The sequence below is a fragment of the Anolis carolinensis genome, chromosome 6 (assembly GCF_035594765.1).
Source record: "Anolis carolinensis isolate JA03-04 chromosome 6, rAnoCar3.1.pri, whole genome shotgun sequence".
In the NCBI taxonomy this organism is placed as follows: Eukaryota; Metazoa; Chordata; class Lepidosauria; order Squamata; family Dactyloidae; genus Anolis; species Anolis carolinensis.
The window spans coordinates 19,453,920-19,467,487 of NC_085846.1; the positions used below are offsets into that span (position 1 = coordinate 19,453,920).

At 38.6% G+C, this 13,568-nt stretch overlaps 1 protein-coding gene across 1 annotated transcript; it reads left to right on the forward strand.

The window, feature by feature from the left end:
- The first annotated feature begins 6,685 nt into the window (after positions 1-6,685).
- LOC100553526 (vomeronasal type-2 receptor 26) lies at positions 6,686-12,481 on the forward strand. The gene is made up of 4 exons (XM_062957469.1): positions 6,686-8,178; positions 8,557-8,781; positions 9,345-9,471; positions 10,845-12,481. Exons 1-4 carry the CDS (start codon positions 7,348-7,350, stop codon positions 11,744-11,746), a joined length of 2,085 nt encoding a protein of 694 aa, XP_062813539.1. The 5' UTR covers positions 6,686-7,347; the 3' UTR covers positions 11,747-12,481.
- Positions 12,482-13,568: the final 1,087 nt, after the last annotated feature.

A 13,568-nucleotide genomic window follows, 5' to 3' on the forward strand; every position in this document is an offset into this window, starting at 1 on the left:
ATCTTCACGTCATGAATATAAAGACAAGACACAAATGTCCAAGGCTGTACTCTCCCCCCCCCCCCAAAGAACCCTAAAAATGCCAATTCTTATATCTGCGGTTGTGGACTAAAACAAATGCTTCTAGCTTTCAGCAAAAGATAACTATTTTCTCTCCTTCTTTGAAACAAAGGTAGCCCAACTAAATATGTCACTGTGATTATTACTGCTTAGACTTTTTTTTAAAAAAAATTCAATTTCATGAAGGTAAAGGTAAAGGTTTTTCCCTGACATTAAGTCTAGTCGTGTCTGACTCTGGGGTTGTGCTCATCTCCATTGCTAGGCTGAAGAGCCGGCGTTGTGTGTAGACATCTCTAAGGTCATATGGCCAACATGACTGCATGGAGCACCATTACCTTCCCGCTTGATCTACTCACATTTGCATGTTTTCAAATTGCTAGGTTGGCAGAAGCTGGGGCTGACAGTGTGATCTCACCCCACTCCCCAGATTCGGCCAACAAGTTCAGCATCATATTATGATATTATCATGATATTACTCATTTTAACAATCTTGTTAAAATCTTGTTAAAATGATTCATTTTAACGCTCTAAAACATTTTTATTCAGACTTTAATAATCTAAAAAACTTCTCTTTTTAAAGTTTAGTCTAGTCTGGTAAGTCTGCTGTTGCCGTTGCTATCCTTTTCAGAAAAATACAGCAATGAGTAATTAAATGACTACGTATTTTTTTCTGTGGTTTCATTGCCACCTAAAATCTGCTGCCTGAGTCAACTTTCCTCAGTCTGTCTGATGGCTGAATAAGGCTTATTCCGTTCCTATAAGCTGTGAATCATATCTACCAATTACTGTATAGGTTTTATTTTACGGATAGGCAAATTGTACCTTGAAGAATTATTTTGAGACCATTGAAATCTCTGGATTCCTTAAGCGGCTTTTTTCTGTCTCCTCAAAAAGGAGTTGGAGACTGGGGTTTGATATTCTACTTGGCCATGTAGACCAGAACGAGTCACGCACGCTCAGCCACAGAAAACACTGCCTTGGGGTCGCCATAAGCTAGACATGATAACAGTGAGAAAAAGTGGGATAAAAATGAAAAGAAAATAATGCATGCTAAATTTAAATTTTTTAAAAAATCGTGTCAGATGTGACTTGAGAAATTGCACAGAAGGCCCCAGGTTGGAGAGGGTGGTCCCTTATTTCTTTCATTTTAGTTAGATGCTTGCCCTTTAAGACTAACTTGATCTGGAAAACTCTCATGATTCATCAAAAACCAAGGAAATAAGTTAATCTGAGAATAAATTGGGCCATTGTATAAAATGAAAAGCAAAACAAATTTTCAGAAGCCAGAAGAGAGCTGAAGGAATTTCCAGTAATTGTTTTGTTGTTGTGCTCCCTCTGTGTACACTATTTATGGACTTCAACATACTAAGTGAAATCATATGGGTTTAGACTATTGCTCTCTTTAGACCAGGGGAATGAACTTGGGCTCGGTCTCTGGAAGGGAGACAGCAACAATATCCATCCATGTACAGCTAGCCCTCTGCATCCATTGGGATTAGGGGCACAAGAACCCTGTGAAAGCAAAAAATCACAATTTCGTTTAACCTGAGAAGATACTTTTCTAGGAATTTTTGTGTCTCCTAACATTAGTCCACAGTCAACTTCTACTGAAAGCTGGCCATAGAATTGCATTGGATATCTGTGGTCCCTTCTAGGCCCCTTCTACACTGCCATATAAAATCCAGATTGCCATCTTTGATCTGGATTATATGACAGTGTAGACTCATATGATCTAGTTCAAAGCAGATAATGTTCGATAATCAGGATTATATGGCAGTGTAGAAGTAGTCCTAAAGATGTCTCTGTATCACCTCAATGTGATTCTAAAACCACTACTGCCCTCCTGAAGGCTTTACAGCAAGTAGAAGGAAAACTTTTGGTTGGTCAGTAGGTTAATCCCATTTTTTGGCAAATAAACTTCTGGTGAGCATTGCTAATATTTCTGAAGTTTGCTATACAAGAATTATAAATGGAATTATTCATTATCATAGTTGGGGGATGCTAAACTTATTTTTACTGAGAGCCACATCAGCCTTATGGTTGTCTTTAAAGGGTCGGGTGAATCCAAGGACAGAGAATCTGTGCATACAGAGGGCCAAATTCATATATTTTTACATAGTGGTTGATTCTCTTTAGTTCCCAGATGTTATTGAATCACCACTCCCATCACTTTTGATTATCCATCATGCAGACTAGGGATAATGGGAATTGCAACTCAACAGCATGTGTGGCTCTATGGTTGGGGAAAGGTTAAAGGACATTGTAAAGTCAGACATATCCACAAATGTTGTATCTAAATTCAAACCCCACCAATCTGACAAAACAGAACAAATGGCAGCCTTCCAGGCATTACTATATCACAACTCCCATCAGCTCTAATTATGATGTCTAATGACGAGGAATACAGGAGTTGTAGTTCAGCTTTTGGAGGGTTACATAGAATGAGATGGCGGGACGGAATCAGCCTGCGTGCCTTGAGATTGACACATGTTCCATAGATCTAACCCACAATACAATTGGATACATCTTAAAACCTGAAACTTAAAACTTAAAGGGTAAAAATTGATACTTGCATGGAATGATCAAGAAGTACCAAAATGTCTGTTAATGAAATATACCTGTATGCTTGAATTCAGCATCTAACCATTATGACTTATTGCAGATGTTTATTGGTTACTGGTCTGGAACTTTAAGAGCAGAGCCCTAAATCTAGTTGCTAATTTCAACCAGACTGGATATATTGAATCAATGGAATATTTACAAGTACTGACTGATGATATTCACATCTTTCATTTTTTTAAAAATTGTAGTTGGGTTGGAGCATTCAGTCTGGTTAACACCGATGCTGCATTCTCAAACTCTAGGTTGATAATCACAACTTCAATAAGGCTTGAATAAAGTAGAAATATGTATATGGTAATATGTATATAGAAAAGTAAGAGTATTGGTGCTGCCCCTAACCATACCATGACTTTGCTTGGGAAAGGAGTGTACTGAGTCAACAGTTCTCATCTCCAAGGACAAAACAGGGATTTGGTTTTAATCTAGGGATGGATGAGAATTTTGTTTTAGTGAATTTTGGATTAGTGTTTCTGAAAGTTTGGGATGTATTTCACATTTGGAACAGAATTATTGTTAGATTTTTATAAAATCAAATGTGCAGAATATATTTAGCTTTAGAGTTGTAAGTATATTATTATTGTTGTTGTTGTTATTATTATTATTATTATTATTATTATTATTATTATTATTATTATTATTATTATTGAACACACACACAGAGAAACATACAATCTTGATATTCCACAATCAAAATACAAGTATTTTTCCCCAGCCCTGCCACCTCCCCCTTCCCACCCATGAACCCCCACCCTTGACTTCTTCTTACAAAATATGAGGTACAGGAATACTATTGAATATTTATACTTCAGTATGATCAAGCATGTAATCATTTCCCTTGATTTCACCAGCTATTCTATTATCACTCAGAATCCTTAACAAAGGATTGTGGTTCTCTGTGGTTCTCTGGGTTGTGGTCCTCTGTGGTTCAACCCTGTTTGTGGTGATGAGTGATGGTTACTACATTTTCCATTCTCAGAGAGTTAATTTTTAACAGCAGTATAGCAGACAAGTGCAATTCAGTACTAGGAAGAGCTATGTTGTTGAACTGGATCGGTTTAGATGGGAGTGACTTTTAAAAAAGAGAGTGAATCTGATTGACCTTTCTGATGCTTAGCTTTATTTTGCAAGAGAGAGGACGAGAAGATTAACCAAACAGGACTTCTCTATGCTTTGTGGAGATGTGGAAATGCAGGGAGTCTTGTTTCTGTTTCATGTTTAATCAGTCAAGATCAGGCATGGACAAACTTTGGCCCTCCAGGTGTTTTGGACTTCAAATCCCACAATTCCTAACCGCCGGTAGACTCTTAGGAATTGTGGGAGTTGAAGTCCAAACCACCTGGAGGGCCAAAGTTTGTCCTTGTCTGGCCTAGATACTGTTTTCAATAAGTCAAACCTTAATGATGAAACACCTATATAGCTGTGGACTAAAGTCATGGATTGCTCATTTCCTTTTCTGCAGTGGGTCATTCCACAATGAAAGGCTCCTTTCTATCTAACTCAGTGGTTCTCAACCTGTGGGTCCCTAGATGTTTTGGCCTTCAGCTCCCAGAAATCCTAACAGCTGGTAAACTGGATGGGATTTCTCGGTGTTGAAGGCCAAAAGCATCTGGGGACCCCAGGTTGAAAACCACTGATCTAACTATTGAAAATAAAATTTCTGGTCAGATGTGACAAACATAATTTCTTCAGCAGCTCTCAATGGGAACACCACCACAAAATTACTAGTTAATTATTGAATAGCTATAATTAATTCAACTCCTCAGCAAATCCTTTTGCTGAGAGTTGGAACTGCTCAAGGACCAAACAAATGACACAGTCTGTAAAATACGATATAAACAATATAGGCAATCCCAGGATGTATAGAAAGGGAAAGAGGAGATTTTAAGATGATGATGCGTTTAATAATATTGATTCTGATATTGTTTCCACCTATGATGTGCAAGTCTGGCATCCCTAAATGCACAATAACAGATCCACATCCACCACTTCATGAGTATCATCAGCCAGGAGACTTCACCATTGGTGCCATAGCTTCCCTGAGCTTCATTATTTCCGATGCAGTAGCCTTCAATGAAGAACCTCCACAAGTATTGTTCGAAGAGCTTCTGTAAGACACTATTACAGAAAAGAAACCCTTTATTTTAGGCAAGATAGCAAATGTTTCTTTCCTATCTATGTCTGAATATTGTCAAGTGGCCATCTTGGGGGGGGGAGGGGGAAGGTATGTGTATTATTTCATATAAGATGTGTAAAATTATCACTTTTGATAGCTGTTGCAATAGCTTTCTGTTGTTTTAAACTGCAGATATTTTCATTTTAATCCCTGCTTTGAGTCCTATTTTGGGAGAAAGCTTTCAAAGATCTTGAATAAAGTGCTGAGCTCTTTAAGAAAGGAATTATTGCTGAGAAAAAAAATCAAGGTGCAGTTTAATACAACTTTAATTGTCATGGCTAATTCTATAGAATCATGGAAACTGTAATTTTATGATCTTTTCAGCCAAAGATTACTGGTATATCAGATATTTTGTTAAATCTTTTCTTTTCCTCGGCCCATAAATACAAAGTTGTTGGGCATGAGGATGCTGTCATATTACTAAACTACAAATCGTAGGATTCCATAGCATTGTGTAATGACAATTCAAGTGATGTCAACCTGCATTAATTCTATAGCACATGTGCACTTTAGAAAGTTGCTGTAAAAAAATCCTTAGGCTTTTTGCTTTACAATAGGCAGCTCCTTATTCTTCCCCTCTCCAAGCATTCTTCATTGGGTTATTCTGCCTACATATGATGCCTCAAATAGAGAGCATTGTAGAAGGTGCAGAGTGCAAAGCATTGTGCATAACACATGCAGTGGGAAGACAAAAAAAGAAGGATACACTCCCCTCAATACAAAGTGTGTTTTTATTGCTGCTAATGATGACTTTTCCTCCCCAAGACTTTTGGTTACCCTGGAAAAAATCTGTGAAATGTTTACTTCATTCTTTTTAGTAGGGGTATGACAGCAATTATTTCTAAGGTGTGGAATATTGTATATATCCATGTGTAAGTCTAAATTTTTTAGTAAAAAAATCAGCCCCAAATACCTGGGTTGACAAGTACATGGATCAATCTAAGGACTGTACCTTAACTTTTATATTTTGTGGCCATCTCCTTCTCTGCATAGAGTGAGAAAAGATGAAAGTCTGGTTGGTTCTGGGAAACGTGAAAGAAGCACTGACCTACTCTACTCTCTCAACCATGGCACTACTACTGGTTGAGGTCTGGGTGGAAAAATAGTGGTAGTAGCAGCCAATAGCACTCCTAAGGCACTGCTGGAGCTTTCCCTTCAATGTGGAATGGCTCTCAACTTATCTAAAAGTCATATCAAACCCCATTATTTTGTCCCAAATCCTGTCCTCAACTTCCATGTTAGGTCGATTTATCCATGAGTATATACAGAAGGCTTCTGATAGAGAGTGTCATATTTCTTTCAGAGTTGTGCCTAAATATTATCAGCACATTGTGGCCTTGGCATTTGCAGTAAAGGAAATCAATGAAAACCCTCAGATCTTACCCAATTTCACCCTTGGCTTCCACATCTATGACAATTATTTCACTGCTCAGCAGACATACCATGCCACAATGCTACTCATATACACCTTGGGGAGATTAATTCCCAACTATAAATGCAACATCCATCAAAATATGATTGCAATCCTTAGTGGACTTGAACCTCAGGCTTCTCTTCATGCAGCAGCTCTTTTGGATACCTACAAGATTCCAAAGGTAGGCTGCATTGCGTGGGCGTCCCTGTGAGTGGAATAGGAAAAAATCAACAATATTAAAAATGCTTCCTCACTCAAAATGAGGCAATGTTATTTGATTGTTTGAATGTGAAATGTAATCTAGATATTTAATTGCCATTTGTATTAACAAAGCATAGAAATATTGGTGTACAGTATGATGCTTGATTTATCACTTTTGAGTAATATGTTTCTCATTTCTGTTTTAACAAGTAATTAATTCATTAATTATAATTATTACTATTTTGAAAAAAGAAAAATACCAAGCTCTGAACATGGCTTTTAAGGGTGTATCAACATCAGTGGATAACATCTTACCAGCTGTTGAGAATTGTGGGAGCTGAAGTCCAAAACCCCTGGAGCACCAAAGGTTTGCAACCACTGATCTACAATGTAGTATAATACAGCTAATGGCGTGGAATCCTGGGAGTTGTAGTTTTCCATGGTCTTTATCATCCTCTGCCAAAGAGCTGCTGGTGCCTCACCATACTACAACTTCCAGTCTGCATAAAACCTAAGCCTGCATCAACATTGCCTTTAGAGCGATGATAAATATATCTTCAGGGGGCCATGCTGGCTACATCCAGAGCTTGTTTAGTCAATTCATCTCTTCATGACCCTTCGAAATGTTTGGGAGCCAATGAAAAATCTTTGTGGACAAACCCTCAATCACACTGTCTTAACTACTGTGATAAACAAGCAATCCCCCTTTCCCCCCAATAAGTCTTTTAAAAATATATGTTAGGAATGGGATTACCAACTTTATAATCTTACTTTCATGCCCTCTTTATTACTAGAATTACTATTACTGCTGCAAAGATTAATATTATTTTCCCCACCTGAAACTCCTCTTTAGGTTACCTATGGCTCTGCTCCAGTCATGAATGATAACACTCCTGACCTCTTATTCTATCAGATGAAACCACAGGAAACCCTCCAACATCAAGGGATTCTGTCTTTACTTCTCCATTTTGAGTGGACATGGATCGGGGTCCTTGTTTCCAATGATGAATATGGAGAAAGATTTGTGCAAACTGTGTTGCCAGTTTTTTCGAGGAGAGGTATTTGTTTTGCATTCATAGAAAGGATTTACAGACATACAATTGTGACTGAGATGGGTGATCATTTCAAAAGTGGAGCTAAAACACGTGATAAAATCATAGAGAGTGAGGCCAACGTAGTGGTGATTTATGGGGAAAATTTTGTCATTGATTTCCTGAGATGGTTTCCATATCTCTCAGATCACGAACACATGACAGAGAAAGGTAAAGTGTGGATCATACCAGCCCAGATGGAGCTCACTTCAGTGGCGTACCAAAAAAACTGGACTACCGACATATTTCATGGTGCTCTTGCCTTCACGATTCACTCAAATGATTTGCCAGGATTCAAAATGTTTGTGGAGAAGAGAAACCCTTCCAGCACAAAAGGAGATGGTTTCATTGTGGACTTCTGGCAACAGGCCTTTGGATGTGTCTTTCCAAGTCATTTCTTTGGTGAGGTGACTGGGGATACTTGCACAGGACAAGAAAAGCTAGATAGCCTTCCTGGTGCTTTATTTGAAATAAGTATGACCGGACATAGCTACAGCATCTACAACGCTGTCTATGCTTTGGCTTATGCTTTACATGCCATGTCCTCTTGTAGGTTCAAGCACAATTCAGTGGCAGATGGAAGGGGATTTAAGCTTGAGAATCAGCCTCCTTGGCAGGTAATGGGGTAAACATCCTCTTCTCAGAAGTCATTGTATATATAATTTAACAACAGTCTCAAATCTATGTAACGAAATTTCTCCCAAACTTCCATTATTTTAACTTTCCTTCAACATGTCACAGTCTACTCTTGAAAAATTATTTTTAAATGTGAATTATCTTTGCTATTTTCAAAAACATTTTGCCTTGTCCTTACCTACTGACAAATCCAATACTTGATTTGAATTAGAAGTTCAGAATGTTAAAAAAAAGTGATTGCATCTATGATATGGCTGTGCGTTAGAAAATTAATATCTACTGTCTTTCTACCTGTAGAGGAATGAGGTCTGTATCTCTCAACCTGTATGAGCCACAACATTGCTCCATTTTCCTTTTAGATTCATCACTATCTGAAAAGAGTCTCCTTTAACAACAGTGCTGGTGATAAGGTTTCCTTTGACCGTAATGGAGAGCTACTGGCTGGATTTGATATTGTCAACTGGATTATTTTGCCCAACCAATCTTTTCATAGAGTGAAGGTTGGAAGGATGGATCACCAGGATTCTTCAGCTGGATCATTCTTTATTGAGCATACAATAATGTGGCCACATTGGTTTAATCAGGTATAATGAAAACTCAGGGTCCATAAGTCTGGATGTAATTTAAGGAAAGTCAAATAGTGGAACTTCCAAGTGCAAGGAAATCAATGTGCCAAAGGTTTTAGTAATATGCAAAATGGGAAAGTGCTTGTTGTTATGTGCCTTCAAGACACTTCCAACTTATGATGAACCTGGCAAGATTTATTCAGAAATCATGTTTCCCTTTGCCCTCTTCTGCGGAGGTAGCCAAAAATAGCCCTGGGTTATTTGGTGAGCTCCAGGAAACTCAGTGCTGGCAACATGCCGGCAATATGCAGAGATGGAGAAAACCATCCATGTGATGAGGCTGTAGGATATTCGTTAAAAAACTATAGGAAAATGTGCTGTACGATATTCTGTAAAAACAAAGTTTTTGCTGTTTAATAAACCCTTTCCATGTTTTAATGATGGAAAATATAATTAGGAAATATAAAAAAAATGTTACAGTGTGTTATTGTTTCAGGGCTACTTCATGACTAGATGAGTAAAACCTCCAAGTATGTGCCTTGTTCAAAAGGAGTAGTGTTCCTCTCTTTTTTGTGATTTAGACCCAGCCTATTTCTGTCTGCTCAGAGAGTTGCCTTCCTGGATCTAGCAAAAAAGTGAAGGAAGGGGAGCCATTTTGCTGCTATGCTTGCATTCCATGTTCTGAAGGGAAAGTTTCAGACTTAAAAGGTAGGCAATAGACTGTATACCTTCTTTAAACACATTGCCAGACATATAGTTGAAAAATTACCACACTTATTACCGCACTTTCAAAGTTAACATATATAGTTTTAACTGAAAAAAAGTCATAATAATTGGACACACTTGCATGCTTTACCGACAGCTACTCAAATGTATTGACAGTGTATAATACAGAGATTTAAAATATGCTTTCAAACGAATCCTCTCACGTTAGGCATGCAGTTTTTCACTAATTTTGCTCTAAAGAAACAAACTGCAACTTTTGAAATAGTCTTCTCACTGTCAAAAAGTCTTCAAAATCATCACAAGACTATTCACAGTTCAAGACATATTCTGCCTAAAATTTGCCTGTGTGACAAAACAAGATGCCTGGGACTTAATCAAACAAATTTTTAAAGCTTACACAGTAATTAGCTGAAATATTATTGGTGCAAGATTTGGACAGTTACATTGGTATAAACCAGTGGTTCCCAACCTTTTTTTTTTTTTAACAAGGGTCCACTTTGACCAGAGACCACTTTGAACAGGGACCACTCCCAACATTAGTACCAAAAGGGTTACAAATAAGTTTTTGGCCAACTTTAGATTTGGTTTGGTTATTTGGGGTGCTGATTCAGAAAATTGCATTGGATAGACCACATCAATTCTAGTTTGTGATACAGAACATATGCCATCCAGTAGTTGCCATCTGCTTGCCCACAGAAAACCATATTTAATAATCTAGAGCTGATGTGGTCTATCCAATGCAATTTGCTGAATCAGCACCCCAAATAAACAGGAACACCCCAGGAACAGGCTTAAAAATGAAGACACCAAGGTGCACTTGCTTCCAAGTGTCACTTGGAATGGCCCCGCTCAGAGGGAGGGAGGGAAGGAGGAGGAGAAGCAGCAGTCAGGAAGCTTGTTGTTGCACCTTTTGTGGGTAGTCAGCCTCTTCCCTCTCGACATCCCCGTCGCCTCGGCACTATAAGAGGGTTTTGCAAGACCAGTCACTCTTGTTGCAATGGTGTAGTAATGATGAGGCCACAGACCATATTTTAGTTCTTGGGGACCACAGTTTGGGAACCACTGCTATAAGCAAACAGGTAGGGAAACAAACAAACATTGGAAAGCTCTATGGTTTCATTGGTTTATTTGTGTAATAAAATATGATATTGCAAAACTTCAAACCACTGAGCTGTTTGAGAACATGGTCTTAAAAGAAAGCTTCTATAGAAAGCATGGTGTGGATTCAAAGCAGGAGAGATATGGTCCTATATCAAATTTCAGCAGAGGAGTACTGAATGGAGTTTCTGATTTAATGGTTACATGGCAGAAGATGACATGGTTTGAAGATTTAAGGTACATCTTTTCTGTTTCAGATATGAATGACTGTTATAAATGCACAGATGAAAGCTATCCAAATAAGAAACAAGATATGTGTATTCCCAAGGATATAATTTTCTTGTCCTATGAAGAACCATTGGGCCTCTCTTTAGCCATTTTGGCTCTTTTCTGTTCTGTGATCACAGCACTGGTGTTAGGAACTTTTATGAAGCACCACAGGACTCCCATTGTCAGAGCCAATAACAGGACCCTCACCTACACCCTCCTCATTTTCCTTCTTCTCTGCTTCCTTTCTGCATTCCTGTTCATTGGTAGACCACAGAAGCTCACATGTCTCCTCCAACAAACTGCTTTTGGCATTATCTTCTCAACAGCTATTTCTTCTGTGCTGGCCAAAACTATCACTGTGATTCTGGCTTTTATGGCAACTATGCCAGGATCCAGCACAAGGAAGTGGATGGGGAAAAGGCTAAGCATCTCCACTGTTATTTCCTGCTCTCTTGTCCAAGTAGCTATTTGTACTGCCTGGCTAGTAAGCTCTCCTCCATTTCCAGATGCCGACATGCATTCAATACCTGGAAAAATTGTGCTGAAATGCAACGAGGGGTCCATAACTATGTTTTGCTGTGTTTTGGGCTACATGGGTCTTCTTGCCATTGTCTGCTTCTCTGTGGCTTTCTTTGTCAGGAAATTGCCTGACACTTTCAATGAAGCCAAATTTATTACTTTCAGCATGTTGATCTTTTGCAGTGTTTGGTTATCTTTTGTTCCAACTTACATAAGCTCCAAAGGGAAATACATGGTAGCTGTGGAGATCTTTTCTATTTTAGCCTCCAGTGCTGGACTTTTGGGTTGTATCTTTTCTCCCAAGTGTTATATCATCATATTGAGGCCTCAACTAAACAAAAGAGAACGACTGATTAGAAGGAAAACTTAAGGAAACTTAATGCTTATGTATTTTTCTATAATTTTTACATATGTACTTTCTATATACAGTGTTCCCTCACTTATCACGAGGGTTACGTTCCAGGACCACCCGCTATAAGTGAAAATCTGCGAAGTAGGGACACTATATTTATTTTAATAAATATAGAATCCCTCCCTCCCGCTCTCCCTACCTCTTTTAATGTATTGCTCAAAGCCGTGGGGGGCCGTGAGGGGCTGTGGGGGGCCATGCCTCAGTCGGAGCCCTTTTGTGGGAGGGAAGGCTGTATGGCCATGTCCCATGTCCCAGAAGCCTCCAGAAAACACATGAAACTGCAAGTCTGCAAAAAGCGAACCACGAAGTAGGGGGGAAACACTGTACACATTTTCAGACACGTTTCTCTATTTCCCTTATTTAGGGCTTCTTTATATAGAGCTTTGCCAAATGATCAATAAATAAATTGCTTAGTTTTTATTTTTATATGTATGTCTTTTTTTGTCTTTCTGTTTTGTTATTTTTAATAGTCGCTTAGTTGTAGCCTCGTAGCAGTAGATAATGCAGTTGTGTAATTTTTAGTTTAATGTATCTAAAAACATCACTTGTATGTTTGGTTTTTTTCTTGAATAAAATTACATTAAAAGATTTTGCAAAGCTGGAAATCATCTTGGATATATGAAAATCATTTCACCAAACATCTTCTCTTTCAGCACTTGATTTACCATCAAGTGTGGAGAAGAACAAACCACAGACCACCTACTACAATGCAGTCTGAGCCCTGCTACATGCACAGTGGAGGACCTTCATATAGCAACACTAGAGTCAATCCAACTGGCCAGCTACTGGTCCAAAGACGTTTAGTATAATGCCAAGTTTTTTTAAACTTTGTTCGTATTTTCAAAAATATTACAATTTGTACCCTTGGTTGGATTCTGACACGATTAAATTAAACAATATTTGCCATTTTAGCATATCATTAAACCCATTCAGTGTTAATCTCTGCTGCAGGCATGAGGAAGTTTTGGTTTTTGAGTTGTTTTGGCCTATATTTCCCACCAAACCTAATTAGGATGAACCATGATCATGGACCGTGATGGCTGTTGTCCAAAATATCTGAAGAACAAACCAATGGTTCTCCCATCCTGCTTCAATGGTTGCTGTTCATGCTTAACTTATTATTTTCCATTAGCCCCCGGTGGCCAAGGGGATAAAAGCCTCGTAACTTGAAGGTTGGGTTGCTGACCTGAAAGCTGCCAGGTTCGAATCCCACCCGGGGAGAGTGCGGATGAGCTCCCTCTATCAGCTCCAGCTCCATGCGGGGACATGAGAGAAGCCTCCCACAAGGATGGTAAAACATCAAAAACATCCGGGCGTCCCCTGGGCAACGTCCTTGCAGACGGCCAATTCTCTCACTCCAGAAGCAACTCCGGTTGCTCCTGATACGAAATAATAATAATTCCATTCGCTAACTCTCATTTAATTTATTCTGTGACCCTGGATTATTTAGAGAAAATTAGTAATTTTGAACCCATAGACATTTTTGATAATTTGGCAATTTTTGTATGGATTTCACAGAAAAATGAGTCTCCTGGAGCCATAGCTCATAATTAATTTTTTCTAGGAGTACAGTGGAGATAGAAGAGACTCCTCACATAGCTTCCGTAACTTGCCCAAGAAGTTCAATGTAAGGTTGTAATTGTTATACCAAGCAAATTTGGGCAGTCTTTTCTTTGTACACATGAAAAGTGATATTTTTTCCAAGTTACATACACACACTCCCATGCACAAAGTCATGAACAGCTGCAGCTTATAATGGTGCAGGGGATGGAATGATAAG